The sequence below is a fragment of the Triturus cristatus genome, chromosome 11, assembly GCF_964204655.1.
Source record: "Triturus cristatus chromosome 11, aTriCri1.1, whole genome shotgun sequence".
Classification (NCBI taxonomy): Eukaryota; Metazoa; Chordata; class Amphibia; order Caudata; family Salamandridae; genus Triturus; species Triturus cristatus.
In genome coordinates this window covers 173,586,615-173,610,513 of record NC_140594.1, presented here as the reverse complement: position 1 = coordinate 173,610,513, position 23,899 = coordinate 173,586,615, and the positions used below count along the sequence as shown (strand labels likewise).

Below are 23,899 nucleotides of genomic sequence, written 5' to 3'. Positions count from 1 at the left end.
AGAGGGCCACCGGAGAGCCAGCTGCCATCACAGCACGAGCCGGCGCGTGACTGGCACCAAACTACCACAGTGGGGGAGACAGATTGCCGCTGGACAGGGAGCTCGGGCGGAGAGCCTCTGCTCCTACACCGGCTTCCGCACGAGGGTCTACTGCCTTGCGGGGTGCTGCCTGCTCTGCTGCGAGCCTTTTGGAGAGGAGGGGGCGGCACGGAGTGCCTTGCTGCGCAGCCTCCGCGTCTGCCCTCTGCAAGGGTGCTGTATCCTGGGTCCCGACCGGCGGCCGGCCGGTGTGCAGCTGCCACTCTGTTGCTAGCTGCGCCACTGGGGGCTGCTGCTGGTGGCCCCGTGACTGCGTGGCTAGAGCCCTTCTACAACGAGCCAAGAGTACCCCTGTGACCCTGTGCGACGGGGGGCCCCGCTGGCTGGACACGGGTTGGAGGTGCGATGGACTGGCTCTGTGGTCCGACGGAGAATAAGATGCGCACACCACAGGATGGCCGTAATTGGGGACCGGCGCTGCGCTGACTAAGATCTGGGCCCCATGCTTGTCCCCTGGAGTGGGCGCGGACCCATAGACTGGAACTGGACACAGTGAGTACCGGCCGCGCTCTCCCAGGCACCGGTTCTTGCTGCTGGCTGGAGTACCCCCCCCTCCCATTTCCCCCCCCCCCCCCCCCAACCTGTTTGCAGCCTACAGACTGCTTCCACGTGAACTGTACATTTGCCCAGAGGGGCATTGCCTTAACGGTGTGTTGGGTATGACGACTGCTACGGACGCCTGATGGTCCTTTCACTTCCACTTCTCGCCATTGCGCACGGGGGGGAAGCAACCGGAGGGGCCCGGCACTGAGGATCCACCTCGGGGGACTGCGGAGTTCAGCGTCCCAGGCTTCCTCGATCAGCTGCGTCCCGCCGACTGCCCTGTTGCCCCCCCTGACAAATTGCACCTGATTCTACAGGAGATACGGGACTCGCGCCAAGCCATCAAGCACCAGATAGTCACGCTTACTACTGGCCCTAACCTCTTGCGGGCAGATCATGGTAACCTTTCAACTACTGTCAAGGACCACACCTGCACACTGTCTGAACTTGTGCCTCAACAAAAAGATCATGCTGCCCAACTGGTGCACTTGAATGAACAGCTGACCGTCTTGCTGGACAGGGCTGATGATGCGAAAGGGAGGGCGCAGCGAAATAACATCTGCATTATTGGGCTGCCGGAACGCTCCGAAGGTACTGACGCAATGCACTTTGTTAGTGGCTCAGAGACAGGGTGGCCCCAGAGGGTCTTTCTGCCTTCTTCTGCGTGGAACGTGCGCACAGTATCCGTACGGGCAGGCCGACTGCTGTCTGGCTGCCCAGACCACTTATTGCCCGCATTCACAATTATAGAGATCGCGATCTCCTATTGCAGAAGGCATGGGAGAATGCCCCGATATTGTTCGAAAACACCCGAACTTCCCTGTATCCGGATTACACTGTGCAGGTACAGCGCCAGAGGGCCTCTTACCAGCCGCTCAAGAAGAAGCTCTAAGCCCTCAATCTGAAATACACCGTGCTGTTCCCCGCACGTTTAAAAATCATCTACAACCAGAAAACCCACTTCTTTGTTTGCCCCGAAGCGGCGAACGATTGGCTTGAACACACCTTGCTCTCACAGTCTCTGGATGGCATCGACCGGTGGGTGCGAGGGGCTCGGGTGCAGTCCAACCGGCTTAGGCCCCGCCTTACTGGAGCTCTTCGATCGCTCCCTTCTACACAGAAACCGACCCTGGAACAGGCCGTGGTGGAGCAGGAATCAGCACTGGAGGTGGCCACTGCCATGCGGGATCCTACATAGATCTCTTCCTCCCCGGAACACTCAGACGATGATGTGACGCCATCAGAATCTGGCCGCAACGACCCTTTGTTCCCATCGATTTACTCCCCAGGTGGTCAAGGACCTGTTTGGCTAGGTGGAGTCCTGCCCTCTACAACACTTTCGTAAATATGATTCAGAGACAGCGAGATGTTGATATTATTTGTATAATGTGGGGGGATTTTTTTTTCATTTGATTAACCTTTTTCTCCCAGGTTTGGCATACCTCACTGTTTATCATCCTATATTGTCCCAGCGGGGATGTACTTCTGGGTGTGTTCATGCGGCGAATGTTTGGTGCTCGGCCTGCCCCCACCTGCAGTTGCATTCACTGCATGGTATAACCGCTTGGACCTCATGTTTGTTAATCTGAGTTTGGACCAGCACAGTTCGGTGGCTGGCCCTAGTATTGGGATTGTTTTTCAGGGGTCGTTTTTTGGTTCCCGGTCCACACCCTATTCTTTGTGTTGTGTTCACGATGCCACCCTTGGTCGCCCTTCTCTCCACAAGTGTTGATACATGGCTGTTTTAACTAAGTATAAAATACTGACATGGAATGTGCGTGGTATGGGATCTGTGCATAAGCGACATCGTATTTATGCCCAATTGAATAGGCGCAAGGCCCACATAGCTTTACTCCAGGAAACGCCCATGACGGACTTAGAGGTTGTTAAACTGCAGAGGAAATGGAAAGGACAAATCTATAATACTTCCTACTCTGCCTTTGCACGTGGGTCACTTATTTGGGTGAGGAATGGGATGCCATTCCAACTGCTGGAACGGAGGATGGACACTGCAGGGCACCAAGTTCTCCTGCAGGGCAGGCTGGACGCAACCCCAATTGTTTTGGGCAGCCTGTATGCCCCGAACTATGAACAGACTGCTTATCTTACTAGCCTTAATGCGGTTTTGATGGACTGGGTACAGTACCCCTGGGTTCTTGGTTGGGATTTTAATTCTGTTCTGGGTGTACAATCAGACCGATCTCCTCCCCCAGTGCAGGGCGCAGTGACTACTAAGATAGTGGAGTTCCTACATGCCTGGGCGGTGGGCTGGGGCATTAGTGACATATGGCACACACAACACCCGTCCGACCGTTATTATTCATTTTACTCTCTTTCCCCCCCCCTCCCCCCCACCAACTACATACGTGAATAGACAGAATTTTCTGCTCCCTGTCATCCAAAGTGCTTGAATCCACATACCTCGGGAAAACGTTATCCGATCATAATCCACTTAAGGTGCTGCTCGAATGGGGGGAGAACCCTGCCCACGTTCCCGACTTGGTAATTGTGGCCGCTCACACTGGAAGTTGGGGTGTTTCGAGACACTCTGGGTACCGCTATCACCAATTATTTCACAGAACATACAGGCTTGGCATCCTCGTGTCTAGTTGAATGGGATGTGTTTAAGTCGGTGAAAAGGGGGGTGGCCATTGGGGCTACTGTTGGGGCCCGACACGAGCTACATCAGAGGCTTGTCTCGGTGGAGGACTCCCTGAACACACTGGAAACTGAGGCTCTTTCTGACCCTACTCGGCAGGCAACTCTGCAGGATGCCAGGATTCAATATGCGGAGCTCCTTGGAACGACACTGTTTAATAAATTACAGTACATATACCCAATATAGTCATAAAGAGGCTGACTAATCGGGGACTCTTTTGGCACGTCTCATCCGCGACACCCCACCCCCGCACCCTATATTGGAATCACTCCTCCCGTATGGCGCTGTGGCTAATACCTAGGCTGATACTAACATGGTGTTTTGCGCCTATTATAAGTCCCTCTACACTGCCCGACCACTGTGTCCCAAGATCTCTCGACTAATTTCCTGGACGACCTCACCTTCCCCGTACTGTCGGCAGATGCACAATCGGACTTGGGAGGCCCCTATCACTAAAGCAGAAGTAATGGGAGCCCTTAAGAGTCTCCCTAAGAATAAAATGCCAGGACTGGACGGGCTCCCAGCGAAGTTTTATTTGACTTATGCTGAGCAACTGACTCCACACCTGTTGACTCTTTATAAGACAGCATTAGAAAAGCGCACACTTCCTGTAACGACTATGCAACGCTGGCTGTTTCCCTCCCCAAGCCCAACAGAGATCCCCGAGACATATCGGGATACCGTCCTCTCTCTATGTTAGCTACCGAGTATAAAATACTCCGTAAAATACTAGCACAGCGTCTGCTTCCTTATCTCCCCAGACTTATCCACACGGACCAGTGCGGTTTCGTCCCGGGCCGTAGCACCTCTCTCAATATCAGGCGCCTCCATTATCTGATGGAAGCCACTGCAACCCTTTCTGACACCGCCTGGTGCATCTCTCTGGAAATGCAGCAGGCATTTGACACCTTTGACTGGGCATATATGTTGTCCTCTCTTAAGAGATTTGGTATCCCACGAGGATACCGGCGGTGGGTCAAATTGCTGTACTCATCTCCCACGACCCTGGCTCAGACAGGCACATCCAACTTGGCCTCTTATCCTGTGGACAGGGGTACGCGACAGGGCTGCCCCCTGTCACCAATATTATTTGTTCTGGCGCTATACCACCTACTTCTCAAGATCCGCAAAGAGGCCATGGGCCTGGGGTACCCGCATTTAACATGACCTATATTGCATCTGCATATGCCGACGACATTATCCTTTACTTTAAGGACCCCACGACCAGTCTGGAACCTTTCCCGACTCTACTCAAGAGTTTTGGACAGATATCCGGTTTGACGATAAATGCCCAGAAATCCTATGCCACCTTTATGTGGTGTAGGGAGGCCCCTGATCTGATAGCCTTTGACGACCTCCTGCTGACGACCGCCCCAGACACCTTCAAATACTTGGGTATTCAAATTTATCGAACTCCCAAGGACCTGACTGAGGGTAATCTACAGAAGACAATACGGTCTCTCCGGAGCCAGATCTCCTTCTGGACTTCCTTGCCACTGTGTGTGATGGGCAGTATAGCCATCTCCAAAATGGTGATGCTCCCCCGCCTTTTACATTTCTTTGCGAACATACCGGTTGTTATCCCGCCCAGCATGTTCAAGACGTTGGACTACCTATTGTTGAACCTTATTTGGGGGTGGGGACGCAGGAGAGTGGGACTGGCGAAGTTGCAGCTTCAACCTGCTGAGGGAGGCCTGGGGGCACCAGACTTTCGGGCATACTGTATGGCCAGCCAACTACATTGGTTGTCATATTGGCTGGCGGGAAATCACATTCATGAGATTTGGGTACACCGATCGCCTCCTTGCTCAGTGTACACTGCATGCTTTACTTTTGCCGCGTGTTAAAATCCCGACAGCGGCTCCTCCCTTGCTTAGAACTGCGCTGATGTACTGGAAGAAGTCTCTTAACTATATGCGACAAACCCTCCCTTACTTTCCTAATATTCCCTTCCTTGGGGTCCCTGGTGCACATTGCTTAAGAACGAAGCGGACTGTGTCCCTTTGGGAGCGGGAGGGAGTATTCACTGTTGGAACGCTGTTTGTAGAGGGCACTCTGACGTGCCATGACCATTTCACCCGAGCACAGTGGGTCCCCTCAACACTGTTTCTCCTCCATGCCACCATTATCCACTACATCAAACGCCATTGGTCCCCTGACTGGGTAGAACCCCCCCCCCCCAAAATGAGCTTGTATATGCTACATACCTGATAGGTGCCGGTCGACATCTTACCCGATGGCTTTATAGGGGAAATCCGCGCTCACTCGGGGACGTCGCTAACTCCGCTCCGGGCGAAATGGGAGGCGGGACTGGGAAAATGACTCACGGACAGAGACTGGGCAACTATATTGGAGTTCCCCAAGAAAGTCTCCCGGAATGCTAAATTTAAATATATACAACACATGATCTTACATAGGGCCTATCTGACCCCACACTGACTGAACTGTATCTATCCAGACACCCAACTTTCCTGCCCTAGGTGTCAGAAGGCGGATGCTGACCTCCTCCACATGCTATGGTCTTGCCCCCGCTTGCGAACTTATTGGCAAACAATTGGTTACAGAGTCCGAGAGGTCACCAGCATGGCCGACTGGATGGCTGCGGATAGCTGCCTACTAGGTCTGCATAAACGCCCCAAGAAATTGAAAGTGCAATATAAATTCGCGGACCTGGCTGCGCTGTTGGCGAAACGGGCCATCACCATGAGGTGGAAATCTGTCCACCCCCTACATCAGCGGTTTGGCAGGCGGAAATGATCAGGTGGGGTACTGTGGAAAGCACTATCCTTAGACAGGAAGAGTATCAAGGCCACCGCAAAACTCCCATTTCTATGGAATGGGATCAAATGTTAGAGACACTTACAGCCCTTGACTCACTCCCCCCCCCCCCCCCCCCCCCCCCGGTGTCGCCAATTGTGCCCATATCACCCGCAGCCCCCCTTCCCCCTATGGCTGATTCGATTGGAACTGAGTAACAACCTGTTCTAATTTATTGCTGATGCCCAGGGATGTATGTTATTGCCTGTTCCACCTGCTGGAGTCTGATTCCCCCTTTTTTAACTCCTTTTATGATTGAGGCGCTGTACAAGACTTTTTTACTTTTTTCCTAAAACCTACTGTATTGTGTGGACTAATGGACCAGGGATGGGAGGGGGGACTTTTTGCGTGGGGTTCTTTTTTCTTTTGGTTTGCTTTTTGTTACTGTTTTTTAAGATGTGTGGTTCACTTAAAGAAAACCTGAGGTTCACTTATTGCTCCGATGGCTCTGGGTGCACAGTGCCAGATATACCTTTATGTACTGCTGCATCGAGATGTCATGTGCTCAATAATTTACTGAATATGAATGTACATTTGCAAACAAACTCAATAAAAAAACTGTGTTTAAAAAAAAATGCCATTATTATTTGCAATGTCAATAGGTCAAACTCGCGTAAATGCGAGACCTATTGCATTGCAAATGCTTGTTTTTTTTATACCTATTGCCATCTATATCTGCTAATGTGTAGCTATCCTGGGATTTCTGGGGAGACTCCAGCATAAGACCTCCGTCCAGGCATGCAAACACCCCCCCCCCCTAGAAGGCACCAAGTACAGCGTAGCTCCAGAGCATATGTAAAAAATCTTCCTTGTTCGCGGTGGACAGCAGGAATAACTGTGACAGGATTGCTCCCATTTTCCGCAGCTTTACCCTCCTGAGATATACTTGATGAAGATATTTCAGTTGAATAGCACAAAATTGAGAACCTTTGGCAGCCATCTGTGAAGATGCTAGAGCCTCCTGCCAATCTCCTTCAGCGAGTGCACCTACATTCCCGAGCCATGTCTCCTGTAGGTGGTCAAATGACATCTGCGGGTACACCTCCAAGACACCCCTGGGTAAATGTGCGCTTTTAGAAATATATTTAACATAACCTAACAAATGTATCCAGTGACTTGAGAGATATTTTATGCTCTGTGAGATTAGCCAGTAACTCCTTGGCCTCTAGAGGTCTATATTTCGAGACTAGTTCTAGTTCAGAGATGTTGGGGTTAGCGCATGTCTTATCTGCAAATATCGATAAAACTGAATGTGGTTGAGGTCAAACTCCCGCTGTAATTCCAAGAAGGATTTCATAGCCGCCATAAGAGTGAGGTCTCCTAGTTTAGCAAAGCCAATAAGGTCCCTTCATCTAAAACCCGGCAGGTTGATCACCTGCTGAAGCCAGGTGCCCGCCCACTGGAAGGTTCTACCTTGTCAAGCGTCTGGACCAACCACGGGGCCCAAGTGTGTTGCCCCAAATCCTACGCACCACTTGCATGGCCAGAGGAGCTCCCGCAGAATCGTACACCCATGCAGAAAATGGGAGAGTTGAGCTCGCTGCAACACCCACCCCTCAGATGTGTAGAACTGATCTCCAAAACACCACTTGTTGAAGACTACAAGTGTGAAAGCCTGGTATATTGATGATTTACAAAAAGTTTTAAGTCTTTTTATTGTGTTTGTTTTTTATTATTATTTTTTTTTTATTTATTTATTTTAATAACCTAGTCCTGCAACAGCAGTGCACGGTCACAGATACCCAAGTGGCGGAAACTATTATTGTTGTAACATTGAACAATATATGCCATCTTACCCAAAAAGGCAATTAACAGCATCTCATTGTTCACAGTTGAGTGATGTTGCATCAGTGAATCATATACTGGGTTACTGAGCCCAGGCACCCCAGATCGTATTTTTGGCACAGCCTCTCCATTTGTATATCTCCTTTTCAGCATTGCAACAAATATTCATATCTCTACGAGATAGTCCGCGAGGAAGGGTCGGATGGCAGTTTCGGGGAGTGTTCTGTTTGACTACAAGGTACTCTATGCCTGCAAGCATTCTATGGTGTGTATTATCTGCCCAGCCGTTCATTATCCCCAGAAGCACCACCTTGGGGTTTAAGTCGGCCGTGGCATGCAGTACTTGTTTGATCTGTGTGGGAATTGAGGTCCAATACGTTTTTATAACGGGGCTGGTTCAGACAACGTGAAAGAAGGGCCCTTCATGGTCGCTACAGTGTGTGCAGCACTGCAAGCTTGTACGCTTCATTGTCCAGAGCCTTTCCAGGCTATAATACATGCAATGAAAATTGAATTAACTAGAGGATATGGCCAAGATACCTGCATCTATTTTCCCATCCCTCCAATCCTCGTCGTCAAGTTCCCATAAGTCACTTATCTAGCTTTCTCTGAGCAGCGGGACCTTTGGGACCAGCCTGGACGGGTGCGTTGCTCAAATGGGGTGCGGCAGAGGAAGAGATGCTGCGAGAGGAAGAGGTGAGGGGCGCCCGCAAACACCCGATATCTATGGAATGGGCACAACTCCTCATACGCTTTAAACAGAAATGTGCAGAGGGAGACACACGACACAACCCACCCCGCGCTTCTCCTGCTTCCCCCAATCACTCAGGACCGATGGTAGGCACAGGCGGCTCGCTAGACAGATAGAGCACCCAGGCATGAGAGGTTAGTGCGGGCCCCGACTCACACAGCGCGCCCGGCTGTGAACCCCCCCCCTCCCCCCCCCTTCCCCAGCTCACCTCAGAAGACGTCAGACGCACAGGCATTCCGTCCATGCACAGTTCACCACGGAAGCTTTCTCTCCGCCAGCACCACGCCCTCTCCCCCCCTCATGATTCGCTCATTATCTCCCCTTCTTTCCAGTTTCAGTTTTCCCCCCTCCCTACGATCATTCCCAAGCCGCCCGAAGTTGGCAGTTGATCCCATCGGCAGTTCAAACACCGATGTACTAGTTGCATGACACAGACGATCATATTGGGTGTGAGGGGAACGCTGCATAGACGGAACAGGGGAGACAGCGTTGACCCTGGACAACTTGGGACACATAGGCACTACTGCGACGATATACATGCGGGCCCATCAGAACACACCTGTGGGAGATATGTCTCATTAACCATATCAGGAGGATCTAATGGCCACATGATTAATGTACCCCCCCCCCACTGCAGGCCGAACTAATGAATCATGATGATGTGCTAAAATGATTACCCTGTATAACCGTTGAAGTTCAATGTGGAAAGATGCATGCAAAACCCTAATAAAAAAATTTAAACAAAAAAAAAAATTCTAGCTTTCTCTGAGCTTTAAAATGGGGTTTGGGGTTTTGAGTGGGGGGAGATCTATATAGTCGGAAGATCCCATTGGGCCAATCTTCAGATTCATCTCCATTGGTTTGGATCTGGAAACCTGTGTAAGTCGTTTTTTGTTTGTTTCAAGGGTGTGTCTCTCCTGTAGATTCTTGAAGAATTGTGACGGTTGTATTCTGTTTTAAGGTGGTTAAAGGTAACAATATGGTCAATATCCCTAAGTCTCCCAGTGTGGAAATCCCAATCCGGTCCCATCCCTGAAAGCCTTCCAAGCATGTTACAAGTCCCATCCACGTCCCCTCCCATGAAGGAGTCTGTGCCGTCGGCATCCCCAAGTATTTAACGTGTGCAAGCACTGCCCTTCAACATAGGAAGAGGATCTTAGTGATTTGTGGAAGGAAGGCAGGGAGGCGCTTACCATAGAGTAGATTGTGGAGCCCCAGTCTTCAACATGTGTAGTTCAAGGCACCAGTAAGAGTCCATATCGACTATTTTAGTACATTGACCTGGAGTCCAGAGAAACTTCCAAACGCCTTCAGTTTTTGTAGAACTTGAGGGCCGGACCACTGTGGTTCATCCAAGAAGATAATGTTATCCGCATATAGAGCAGCCCTGTTTTCCACCCCTGGGCCATTCAAACCTTCTCACTTGGCCATCACTTTACAACCATTCCATGATCGGTTTAATGGCAAGGGCGAGGAGTTGGGGTGATAGCGATGGGAACAAAGCAGGAATGCCAGATATCAGGAAGAGGTTGGACACCGCTCCCCCGCCACCCCCACCATGGACCCGAACGGATAAGGCCGAATATAGCAGTCTCACATAGACAGTGTCCAGAGGTTCCAGTTTCATCCTGGTCAGCAATGCAAATAGATGTTCCAAACCAATCAAGTCAGACGCCTTGCCAAAGTCAACAAAAAGCAGTGCCTGGTCCCAGGCAGTCTGTCTGCCAAAACCATTGCATTTTGGACTCTCCGAATAATGAACTTGGGGCTAACTTGTGCAAAAAGAACAACTGATGGATAGAATGTTGAACAGTGTCAAACATTCACCCCAGTACAGAAGTCTGGGCCTAAATCCATCGTTTTCTTGCTCCTCATGCCATTCCAGTTTAAAGCCAGTCCTATGCAAATCAGTCTTGACCCTGTTCCCCATGGGAACAGTCCAGCCCGAACTGCCAGGCCAGGTCAGGTTCTCCCTGGACTGGAAAACAAGCATCCTAGGGCTGGTGCTCCTCTTCTAGTAAGAAGAAGTACTCCAGTCGTGAGAACGCTTTATGGCCTCTGACAAAAAAATGAAGCTGCTCTCAGTGGGGTGAATGAATCTCCAAGCATCAAGCAGGCCTATTGCCTCTAAAAAATTGGCTAGATGCGTGGACTATTCCTCCTCACAGCTGCTATTGTAGAACGATCCAGTACCTCCTCTTCCACTCTATTAAGATCTCCCCTCCAGTACCCAGGACCCTATGGGAAGTTGCAGCAACATGTCCTTGGGAAGCTGGAAAAAGTCAGCAGAAACTAGGTGGTGGCAGGAGGGGTGGATTGAGTACATACACATAGACTGCAGCCGTCCTTTAAAGATTCCCATTTCTGCCACATAATTACTCTATTTATCGTGCCATGTTTATGAAGGAGGTCTGTCCCCTTAGAAGAATGGCCACCTCCTTCGAAATACTTTGTGAACCTGAGTCGTAAAATGTGTGTGAACACGATTTCCAAGAAGGGACATCTGTTGCTGACTGAGTGGGTTTCTTGAAGAAAATGGATGTCTGGTCTCAGGTGGCAAGCAGCCTTTATTAGCGCCCATCTTTTGAGTCATTGGCATTCCAAGTGATTATTCTAAACTGACTTTCACACCATTCAAAGAGAGAGATGTATGTCTCTCCATGGATCCACTGGATCATAACGATGTGGACCCTGCAACACATGTGAGTGCTTCCTTCTGTGTATTACTGGCCTGACAATAAATGCTGCTTTTAACCAATCCACCCACCCTTTCCCCTCCCACTCCAAAAACTAGAAAGACCTGTTGTGGTGTAAACTAAGGACCATTGTCAACAGGGAAAATGTGTGGAACTACCCTCCTTGTGTAGCACAACACCCCAAAACCCATTCATAACTCAACCCACAAACTGAAAAACTGGACCGAAAGAAAGGTCCATTAGACGGAACACCTCCACCCAAAAAGGAATGAGTGGCATATTGCATTGTAAAGTAAACACCCATGCATCTTCTAAGTCTGTGAATCAGTAAGTTTAGTGATTACTAGATTTACCCCTGCGATGTTGGTGGTAGACACTCAAGACCATCTCAGCAGACCATATACTATGTCTGTTTCTCCAAACCCTTCTCGGCTGTTGCCATCAAGCTCCAGGACTAGTCCCTCTGTCCTGGAGCTTGATGGCAATTCCCCCCTCGAGGGGAGGGGGAATCGCTGTCACGGTCCCACTGGTGGTTCCTCAACCCAGTTGCATGCGCACTTGGGACTGTCAAAAGTGTTTGATCTCCAAAGAAAACTGAGGCGGGCCGGGAAGAGAAGCCTATTTAATTTGCATGGCTCTCATTTTCTGCTTCACTTCAACGGAGCGTCTCAGTTGTACCTTAAGCGTGTAGTCGGAGAACACCATGACTCGGGAAGAACCGTACATCAAGGTATCCAGTTTGTGGGATTCTCTGAGGAGCGCGTCTGTCAACAAAATTGAATATGCAAACAATGAATAGTGTGGATAGAGACCTGGGAGCTAAGGATCTATGGGCTGTTTTCCACTAGGAAGAATGCAGAGATGTTCTCTGCTGGAACCAAGGTTTTCAGCCAGTTTGTGATGAACAGAGTTTGGGTGGAACCCTCTAGAATCCCAACAATATGGAGATTTTATTTTTTGCCATGCGCACCCCTCCGCATCCCCTGCATGAGACACAAGTTGAAGGACGGTCCTCCGAAGAGCCCTGATTTTGGTTTGGCAAGAGTGCAGCGAGTCCTCCACGTCCAAGTTCATGCCCTCTGCCTCCTTGACCCTATCTGTAGTTTTCCACAGATCTTGGCAAAGCAGGAAACGCTAAGTTTGCCAAATGTCTTCTCCAAGAAAGTTCTTGATTCTTAATTGCTTGCAGAATCGATGCATAAACTGTAGTGGGGTCTGCTGGCTGCACCCCCGGCCCTGGGGATGCTCACTCCAGGGTCTGGGTTAGATTAGCGAATATGTCAATCTTCACTTGTGAGGACGGAGGTGGATGTTTATACTTTCCCGTGGTTAGCACCAACGGCGGGTGTGGGGACGGAGGAGGTCGACAGTTGTTGCTATGGTGGTGTCGACAAGGGAGAGGACCCCAAAGGCATCTAGACACCAGTCTCCAAATTGTAGCCTGTCCACGTGGGTACTCCAGAAGATTGCAGCTTCCATCACCAACCAGTGTCTTGGCCTACACAAGACCAATCACACAAGTGAAAGTCCATGAGGACTGTAACTGAAGCACTCCTTGCTCTAACACAGTGGTAGAAGACAGAAGATGTTGGAAGTTTGTTAGTCGACACGTCTTGAAAAAGATGTCCTTCTCCAAACTCCCCAGTTGGGTTTCTAAGGAATGCCCAGAGTCCACCAGGGTTTCTCAGGTCCTAGCTTCCTGAGATTAGTGTTAAGGTAAATAGAATCTGTATTCCTTTAAGTCGGGGTCAGAAAGTTGCATCCCACCTATGCTCAAGGTGGGGCACCTTTTGAGTGACCTTCTTAACTTACTCTATCACCAATTAATTTCCCAAAAAACTGTGTGTTATTGTGTTGGTAGAGTGAAAATACACAAATGGCAGTGCTGCCCTACCTAGGGAAAAGGAACGTCCAAGCTAAGAGAGGACCTGAGGAATTATGAGCTATTGTATTTCTAATAATCCTTGACTGGGGCCCGTGGCTGCCACCTACCCAGATTTAACACTTGTGGCAGGGAATGCAGGGAGAGTCTGCCTCCATTCTACCCAATTTTCATGGGCAGGTCTTGTCCACTAACAGCAGCTGTGTTTCATGCTCCGTATTTGAAATTGTCTGCAACAGTAGAATGCTGCCCATGCACAAAGAGCAGACACTTGATTGGTTTACTTTTCTGCAAGTCGTGGTACAAATGTGGCAGTTCCCCAATAGCTTATTTTCCTTTAATTCACCCAAACAATTCATATCACTGACCCATTGCCATTGAGAGGCAATACTATACAGAGCTTGTTTGCGGACCATAGAATGTGGAAATCTGGTTCTAATCCTAGCCTTAATATTTAACAAATTGTGTGCATATCAATTAATTGCCATGTGCCTCAAACTGTAAACCTGTGTAATGTAAATGTGCGGTGTGCCATAAAATACCATCTCATTTACGTGTTATTACCTTCATCTCAAATCGTCACATCCTGGTACCACCACCTTATTGTACTATGTATACAATGTCATGTTTAGGATGTTTGTGCAGCAATCGACGATCTTCTCTTACATGCTCTTCATTCCTTAAGCTTTTTAAGTGTGACCATCGCAAATATATCTTAAAATGAGGGCAAATATTTACTGGGCCATAAAGATTAACATGATTACCTAATTTTGTCAGTACATTTTAGTGATCACGTTTTTTTTTTTTTCTAGCAACATTATACCTTCCTTTGTTTTGATGGACATCCAAGCATCCACAGTTGTCACCTACGTATACCAACTTATTGGAGATGACGTGAAAGTAGAAAGAATCGAATATAAGAAGTCCTAAAGCAAACCTGTTGGTGTTATGACGATTTGTTTTTATTTCTCATTTCTTTTGCAACTGAAATCAATAAATCTCACCTTTTTATTGTTTGTGAACAATTGTAACATTTCTGGTAGCATATTGCATTGTAAACTAACTCACTTGCTTCAATTGCAAACATAATTATATATGTTTCTGTAAACTACATAGCAGTGTTTTTATTAGTTTACGATAACTTTCCAAAAGAAGGTATGCCACAGAGAAAAGGGCCCTATGTATAAAATATTTGTCTTGTAAATATCTTAAATATTACCTCTGTCATTTGTAACTAACAAAATGAATTAAGTGTGCATGAACAGATGACTCTTATCTTGTTTCTGCATAAACCATTATACCCTCCATGCCATAATAAAATGCGTAATTTCTCACATATAATTTTTCTTATTTGCTTTCAAGCTACTCTTCATGAATGTATGACAGAATTCCGAATGTGTTTTTTCATGCATATTTTCGGAACTCTGTCATTTGACTGAATGCGTCTTTAGCATGCATCTGTTATGCACGCAAGTCGTTCTAACGACTTGCCTTAGTGGGGCGCTGGATATTAGAATAGTTTCATTTACTATTCCAACTCCAGTCTGCACAATAGTAGAGAAGTTGTTGGACTTTAATTCCAACACCACTCCACCATTGTCCCCTCGCCCCCAAACATGTCATTGTAATGACTTGCATGCAGAACAAATGTGTGCTAAATACTCGTTTGTTCTGTTGCCAGTGCTGTGAAGGTACAGCGTGATTCCGGCTTCATCCTAAAGGACGTTTCCCACTCTTCATGAATCCAAATAAGACCTTTTGAAAGGAATGAATTCAGCTACATCCCCAGACCCGATTTATGAGAATCAGCATGCATTTGTTTGACAAGTTAGCTCATAACATAATGGCTGTAATGCAGGTTATTTTTCAGACATGTTGCTAGACTACCTTATATTTATGCCACAGGGCAAAATAACTATTACTGTGCCTGCTATACTTTTTGCAAGTCCAGGCTTCCATTACTTCTGAGATTGAGAAAAAATCTGTGAATTCCACCAGACTCATCACTTATACATTTAGTTGCAAAAATACCTTTTACGGGGGCGTGGCCAGGCGCCGTGAGAAATGGCCGCCTGATCCCGGAGCTCCGCCGGGACCGTTGGTGTCCTTACACATCCGGCACACATCCGCGCTGAGGGGATCGCCTGTGAGGGCCCCCCCGGCTCCCCCCGGCCCAGTGCCCTACAGAGTGGCTTAGTGGACGCCTGCGACCAGCGGTCGGTTCGAGACAGCGGCCGCGACGGGCGGAGGCGACTCAGTGCCTCGCCCCCTGGAGCCCCGTGGCCGCTCCCGGCGCCACCCGAGGCCCCGGCTTCTGGCCTGTGGCTAGACGCGCCCGTCGGAGCGCCAGAGAGGGGGAGCGCGGCCTCGCCTGCAGCGCCGGGGCACCGCTGAACTTGGGATCCCGGGCCACACTGGCGGCACGACCCGGACGCCTGGAGGGCGGGAGAGCTGCTACGACGACGACACCCGGGAGACGACCCTGAGCGCGAACGGGGAGGCCATATCTTGCTTGGCTGCTGCCGGAGTGCTGGGGAAGGACCGGCTGGAGCTGCTGCTGCGGGGGGCCCTGCATCGCTCGCCAGGAGGGGGCCTGCGATCGTAGCTGGAGGCGGCTAACATCGGTGAGCCGGCGGAGTGGAGTGGCGCACTTCGCACCCAGTGACTAGGCTGCTGGGGCCCACGCGGGGCCCCCCTGCCCCGAGCCGATACCTTGAGAGTGCCGGTGGGATACGGCTACGCCACACGTTGAGGTTCGGAGCTGGCGCGCACCTGAGGGAACTTGGGCCCAGAGGCGGGCGGAGGCACATTCGGCCCTAAGGGCGCCCGGAACGCCATGCGGCCTAAAGGTGGCACCACGACCCAGACCAATAAGCTTGACCAATATACCATAGCCAAGGCGACGCCGCAGCCGGGTGGGGCGACAAAGGAGGCTGCGGATCCGGCGGAGCCCACCCTGACGTCCATAATGGCCGCAATCCAAACCCTGGGTACCAACCTGGAGACCAAAATGGATAAGATCACGATCGAGGTGAACCTGCTCCGAGCCGACTTAGGGAACACCACGGACCGGTCCAAGGCCAAATCTAAGCTCTTCACGATCAAGCGGGCGCATCGGGCCCCGATCCCTAAGCCCAAACCTGGGGCCCTGCCACGGACCATCATAGCAAAAGTACTGAACTACCGGGACCGCGACGCAATTTTACAGGCGGCGAGACAACATGGAGATCTACACTATGAGGGAGCCTCGGTCCGCTTCTTTCCTGATTTCACGCTCCAGGTCCAGCGGGAAAGACGCTCCTTTCAAGGGGTCAAGGCGGCGTTGCGTGATCGAGGGATCAGGTACATGAGGTTATAACTGGCGGTAGATCCCTCTTCACCTCGCCGGCAGCGGTGCAGGAGTGGTTAGACGCGGGCGAGACGGCGGAGGCTTCCCGGCGGGACGACGCCCAACGGTGAGGCATGGGACAACCCTCCCAGGGGCCGGCGGCGGGACGAGTGGAGGGTGGTGAGCTGAGTCAGCGGTCATGGCGCTCCAGATCGAATAGTCCCCGCTGGGACTCACCCAGAGACGGTGCAGCGAGATGAGGCCACGAGACTGCAGACGCGACGCCGCTGGACAGTAAAGTATAAACTGTGTTTTTTGACTGTGAGACTTGGTGGCCCCACGGGGCAGTGTGTCTGCCTGCTGGCCCATGTCGGGGCTGGGCGCCCTGTTTGGCTGAGGCACTGCGGGCCCGAGGGGGTGAACGCGCTGGGGCACCACGGACGGGCGGCCAGGAGGGGGCTGGCCCACGAACTTCCCAAGTAGAGTTCCTCGGTGGGGTCCACCGGGGCAGGGTTGGGCGACAGGCGCTCTGCTAATTGGGGTGGTGAGCAGTTTGAAACCCACGGAGCAGGGGGCAGGGAGGGGGGGCTTGTTTTTGCAGGGGGGTCGGAGATGTTGGGGCCGGATTTGGGGGGGAGTGGGTGGCATGAATGGTTTGTTAGTTTATTTGTCTTTTTCACACTAGACACTTGCGGGGCGGGATGCAGGGTGGGGTGGGAGTTGGGGATTCTTGATGATCACACGAACTATGTTGTCAAATATGCGGCCGGGGTGATGGGACGAAGCACCCTAATAAGTTGGAGATATGGCTAGGAGATGGGAAAAAAGTTTGAAGGTCCTCAGCTGGAATGTTAATGGATTGGGGGACAGACTCAAGCGCTCTATAGTCCTACAGTTCCTCAAACGGCACCAGCCGGACGTAGTGCTCATGCAAGAAACACACTTGATGGGGAATGTCTGTCAGGCCCTCAATAGATGTGGCTACACTCTAGCAGCACACTCAGGTTTCACCTCGGGATCGAGGGGGGTGGGGATACTGCTGCGTCGCTCGCTGCCCCTCCATATCCACCTCACCAAAACGGACCCGCAGGGCCGCTTCACGGCTGTATCTGGGCGTTGGGAGGGCCGCACACTTAATCTACTCTCCGCATACGTCCCGCCTGGCCTCCAGGCCCGGGCCTTCGCAGACCTGGGCACGTTTCTCCTTTCCCTTCCCGAGGGTCAGCTGGTGCTGGGAGGGGACTTTAACGCAGTGGTGTCGGGAACCCGAGATAGGCAGCCTCCCAGAGACCTGCCCCAGGGGCAGGGGTGGTTGGCGGACTTTCTTGAGGCCTTCGGGCTTACGGACGTCTGGCACCTGCTCCACCCCACTGATAGCCAATTTACTTTCTTTTCGGGGGCGCATCATTCCTTTTCAAGACTTGACTACATCCTTACCCTGCTGCAACACGATATGGTGGTGCTGGAGGCAGAGCTCCTGCCTAGAGGCATTTCCGACCACTCGCCGATCCGTACACACATCACCTTTGGGAATAGCCGGGAGGGCTGCATAGCACCAATAAACGCCTGGCACCTCAAACATGAGGACACCAGGAAGCATATCTCCGACTCCATCTCGCACTACTTCGATGAGAATGCTGGATCGGTTGCATCCCCCGTCACCCTGTGGGAGGCATTCAAGCCCGTGATAAGGGGGGAGGCGCTGTCTGCCATAGCGGCGAGACGGCGGGAGCGAGGCCGTCAGGTCACGGCACTGGAGGCGGAATTGGAGGTACTGGAGAGGGAGGCGCCGGACAGTGGGGACCAGGAGGTCAGGCACACACTGCAGTTGAAGGCGGCGGAGTACAAAGCACTGGTGACCCAAGAAGCTCAGACCGTGGCTCGTCACAGGCTTGGTAGAATATACGATCAGGGCGACAAAGCCGGGAAACTTATCGCCTGGCTTGAGAGGAAGCAACAGGCCGGCAAGGTGGTGCCGGAGCTGCGCACCGAGTCGGGGATCATAATTACAGAGCCCCGGGAAATAGTCGAACAGTTTGCTAGTCATTACCAGCAGGTCTACAGGCGTGAGTCAGACCGGCCGGAGGAGGACTCCATGAATCTCCTCACCGATATCCGTCTGCCCACCCTATCAGAGGCAGACCAGATGGCTCTGGACAGCCCGATCACCGAGACCGAGCTGCAGCGAGCGATAGGAGACCTCCGCCCTGGTAAGGCGCTTGGTCCCAATGGCATCCCAATAGAGATTTATAAGCTCCAGCCGGACGTCACTAGTAAGCACCTGAAACTCATGTTCGACCGTAGCAGGGAAATGGGGGTGCTGCCCCGGGACCAGCGTATAGCGACCATTGTGGCAATACCGAAAGAGGGGAAACCCAAAGACTCCTGTGCGTCCTACAGACCAATTTCGCTTTTAAACGCGGAGCCCAAAATTCTGGCGAAGGCGCTGGCCAACAGGCTTAAGTCGGTGCTCCCCTCATTGGTCCACCCCGACCAGTCGGGGTTCATGCCCCACCGCAACACGGCCCTTAACATCAGGAGACTGAATGGTGTACTAGGGCAGTGCCACAGACTACAGGAGGACGCGGTGGTGGTCTCCCTGGATGCCACCATGGCCTTCGACACCTTAGAGTGGCCGTATATGTTCGCGGTCCTGCGCAAACTGGGCTTTGGACCTCACTTCATCGCTTGGGCGCGCCTACTGTATGCTGAACCCCTTGCGCAGGTGCTGGTAAACAATAAGCTGTCAGAGGTTTTTACGCTGGAAAGAGGGACTAGGCAGGGCTGCCCCCTCTCCCCCCTTCTCTTCGTCCTCTCCCTGGACCCACTCGCGGCCTTGATACGGCAGACGGTCACTTTGAAGGGCATAGCATGGGCGGAGGGGTGGGAGGACAGATTATCCCTATACGCCGATGACATACTCCTTTATCTTTGTCAGCCGCGAAGGTCGATAATTGTGGCACTCGACATCTTTGCTAGTTTCGGTCGCAATTCTGGATACCGGGTTAACTGGGCCAAATCACACCTATACGTCCTGCATGGGGACCCTCCGAGGCTCCCAGACACTTGTCCTATCAGGGTTGCAGAGGACGGGTTTAAATACCTGGGAGTGTACATCACCGCTAATAAGGCTCTGTCGTACGAGCACAACCTCAAGCCGCCGTTGCTTCGGCTCCAGAGGGAGGCCAAATCCTGGCAGCACCTACCACTGTCCTTACTGGGCCGGGCAGCCCTGTTTAAGATGCTAGCGCTCCCACGGTTTCTCTATGCGCTGCAAAATTACCCGGAATTGGTTCCGAACAGCTACTTCGTAGCTATCGAGGCCGCGCTGCGCGACCTCCTCTGGGCTGGGTCACCCCGAATCTCACTGGCCAAGCTCACGCTGGGGTGGTACGATGGTGGTATAGCCCTCCCCGACATCCGCAAATATTATTGGGCAGCCCACCTATCCGCGATCAATCAAGGGACTTACGGAGACTGGAACGATCCAGCCTACGGTATGGACAGATGGCTGCTTCCCGGGGGGGAACTATGAAATAGCACTTTACTCTAGGCGAGGTATACGCCGGCTCACCGGACCTACACTCCACTCGGTACAGATATGGCGCGTCGCTCAGAGGAAGCTCGGCTGGTCAGGAGTCCTCACTATGGCCACGCCACTTTGGGCCTCCGAAACATTGGGCAATCTGGGACGCACTAAGGGGTTCCGCAACTGGGACCTGATCGGCATCTCCCAAATCAAGGACATCTGGGGCCCTACAGGGATCCGCACGTTTGCCCAAATGCGAGACGCTTATGAGCTGGCGCAAACCGAATACTTTCGATACTTGCAGGTGCGTCACTCCCTACAGGCCAATATCCCTCCGGAGACCAAACTTCCACAAGCCTCCCCGCTCGAAGATAGGTTGCTGGATGGCCACCTCACAGAACGCGCCATATCCCTCACCTACAAAAAACTTATCAATAACCCCCCCGATATGCTCCTTCCCCTCAGGGACAAATGGATTGCCGAGGGGCTGGAGATAGACGATGAGGAGTGGCTTTACGCCTTGGCCTCCCCGCGTGAGGTCGCGATATCAGCCCGACTGCGACTTATCCAACTGAAGATCTTACATAGAGTCTATATCTCCTGTACGAGGCTCCACATGATGGGGAGGGCGGACACAGTGCTCTGTAGGAGGGGCTGTGGAGGTACGGGTACCTTCTTTCACGTGTTGTGGGATTGCCCGAAGATTCAGCGGTACTGGAGACGGGTGGTGCGGTGTATGGAGGAGGTATGGGAGGCGAAGAGGTGCTTCCTCAATATATGGGAGCCAACTGACCTGCCACCAAAGGGGAGACTTTGGGTGACGCTCGGGCAAGTGGTAGCGAAGAAGAACATAGCCAGGCTTTGGGGAAGTCCTATTCCACCCAAACTCTCAGATTGGCACAGAGATATGGACTGGTGCATGCTGCAGGAAAAGACTGTTTATGACTCGAGAGGGTGCCCCCGGAAGTGGATCGAAGTCTGGTCCAAGTGGAATGATTTTAGGGGGGGCATTTGTGAGCCTCCTTCCGTTGCACAGGAAGGCCCCCGGGGTTTGTAAAACTCCACCGCTCTGGTGCTCCGTGTGCTAAAGAGAGGGATGCGGAGGTCGCATCACTGGGACGTGATACACATACGGTGTCTAACGTGTTGACCGTAGTTACGGGGGGGTGGGGGGAGGGCAGTTTCATCGTTTGGCGCCTTTACGCCTGTTGGGGCACTATGTTTATGATGTATGGATGTGTTAAAGGAAAATGAGACCTGCCAGATCCTTCGCTGCACTGTGAAACGTTCGCATTGTTTAACGCCGCCGTACCCCCGGGTTGACGGCATGGGCTGTGTGCTTTTGACGGACTGTAGAAGTATTTCCTCTGCGGCCGGCCCGATGGGTTGTAGGCTGTAAGCTGTGTAATGTGGAATCTGAAATAAAGGTCTATTAAAAAAAAAAAAAAAAAAAATACCTTTTACTCAGGTAATTAGTTAACTCTTCTTTAGTTAGTAGTTTCCCGCTTTTTTGCCAACACTTCTCGGGCTTAGTGCCTCTTCCGTAGTTGATACTCACAGGGTTGCAACTGGGTGCACAAGTGACTGACTAAGGCCAACCTATGGCCTTACAGAAGCAAATAATTCCCGGAACGTGTTGCCCAAGGATTTGATACTAATAAGAGAAATATTAAAGTTTGTGGATCGAATCTGAGATAGTGCCCCTTGCCTTTCTTTTTTAATACATTTTTTAAAGTGCATCTTAATTCAGGTTTTGCCCTTTTCAAGATGAGACCCCTTTAGTGATAGCTTTACATTTACACAACTGTGAACATTGCAGCAGAGCATTTCATTTTAGTTGTTGGAAAGTAGGAAACTGCTTCACGGCAGCTGCACATAAATATCCAGTTGATATCATACAGAGAGCTGTCAGTAGTTACATTTGTTAGACTTCTTTGATGTTTTGTAGGCTAGCATCCTAAATATTCAGGATTCCAGCTCCCATAACACTGTAGTTACCTTAATAAACCATTACGCTTGCTCCTACGGAGTTGTCGTACTTCTCCTTTAAACCTGTGGCTGAGGATTAAGGAAAAAGATTGGGCATGAAAATCAAAACCTCCAACTTTCAAATGGAGCCATGCCCACCTGCTTGCTTTAAAGATTCGCCCAAACCTTGCAGTCAATATTGATACTATAATTAATGCCTCCCTTTAAATGGCACTGTCCCGGAGTCACTTAAACATGGTATCGTCACCCTTCCATCGTCTAAAGAAACTTATGGCAGAACACTAAGGGCTGGCCAACTAGCGACTGATTCACATCTTTCTTTTCCAAGCAGCATCTTGGAAATAAAAGTCATCAGACAATTGCAAGTGAATGTGGAACAATATCTTATACAGAGTGACCACCAGTCAGACTCCACCAATCAGACTGCGAGCATCAGTGGGTGCAGAATCCGCTTCGACAAATATCCCTGAAGACCTCCTCACCCTTGATGAAGACCAGAAGCATCCATCGAAAGAACAGCATGGAGAAAAATGCAATTTTATTTCTGATTGAGACTTCTAACTGCAGTTTCCTCACCTTGTAAATATCCCTAGATGTCAGATTGGATTCAGAAGCTTTCGAAGTAATTCCTTTGCACGTGGATAGGTGGCATCATGCAGCTTCATGACTGATCTGTCCTTCCCTGGATAGGACGTTGGTCTCCTAACTATGCACCAGCACCACGCGCTGACGTCCGTTCCTTTCTTTCAACGCCTGCCGACGTGGATCCTGACCTTCTAAATCCTGACATACCTGACAGATCTTTTCCCTCAAAAACTTTACAGTGTGCAGTATGATCCCCTCTAAAACTATAGGATTCAAATTGTGTTGCGCCTGTAATCAACAGATGTTGGTCACTAACACCCGCAAAGACGGTAACTGGTACCTCAATACCAAACAGGACTCGAAGTCATGCTCTGCTAAAATGAATAAGAAGGCCATTTGGGGGGGGTCCAGAGGCCAAACATGAGAAAGCTGATGCATTCTTCCTGTGAGCAGTCGTCTTCATGATCTTGGGGCTCGGGTAAGTTCAGGGAATCCCACAAGAAACATAAAAAAATCTAAGCATGGGTTCCCTTTATCCCGCTGCTCACACCACTTGGAGGAGCACAACATTCCACGCACCACCAGACTACAAAGTCTGTTTCATGTTTGGAATTGACACTTACCCTTGGTCCAGACCCAGTCCAATAAATAATGATAACCACACCACACCAACTTCTCTTTGCCATGGACAACATTTTTCAGGCATCACCTAGTTGCTCTGGAGCGCTTTTGGGTTCCATGGACAACAAATGGATGGAAAGGATTTTTCTCACCAATCCGTAAGCAAGTGACAATGCAGCATAGACCTGCTTCCGGAGCCCAGACATTTTTTACTACGGCACGCCATCCCAGAGAGGTTAGTGGTACAGGCATTCACCAGCTGACTGAACCCAAATGCCTTCCCAACAACTCCCCCTGATGGTCAAAGCGAATGTAAACGTTAAAAAAATGCATGTTTTTGCCCACTGGCTTTTCTCCAAGATCAGCAAAGACCTCTTGTCTTCTGGGTAGGTATTTGCATGTGCTGTGGGACAAAGTGGCAGGGAGTTTGCCAGCTGTCACAGATGAAGTCTAAGTCACTTTGCAACAACTCATCTTGGACTGTCAAGGTGCAGCAAAATACACTATCCGGTCTAGTCTGGACATAACCAACTAAGGTAGGGCAGTTGGCACCAGTGTGGTGTTAAGGTACCACGTTGGAAATTGTCCACAGGCTTCTCTTCGGATGTTCAGCAG

The 23,899-nt window shown here is 50.8% G+C and overlaps 1 protein-coding gene across 1 annotated transcript in view; it reads left to right on the top strand.

Moving 5' to 3' along the window:
- The window catches only part of VPS29 (VPS29 retromer complex component), a gene marked incomplete at its 5' end in the record, with an annotated part of 58,956 nt that extends 44,388 nt beyond the window's left edge, over positions 1-14,568 (top strand). Inside the window, one exon of the mRNA XM_085632853.1 lies at positions 14,045-14,568. Coding sequence (XP_085488979.1) covers positions 14,045-14,162 — 118 coding nt within the window. The remainder of the gene's footprint in view (positions 1-14,044) is intronic.
- Positions 14,569-23,899: the final 9,331 nt, after the last annotated feature.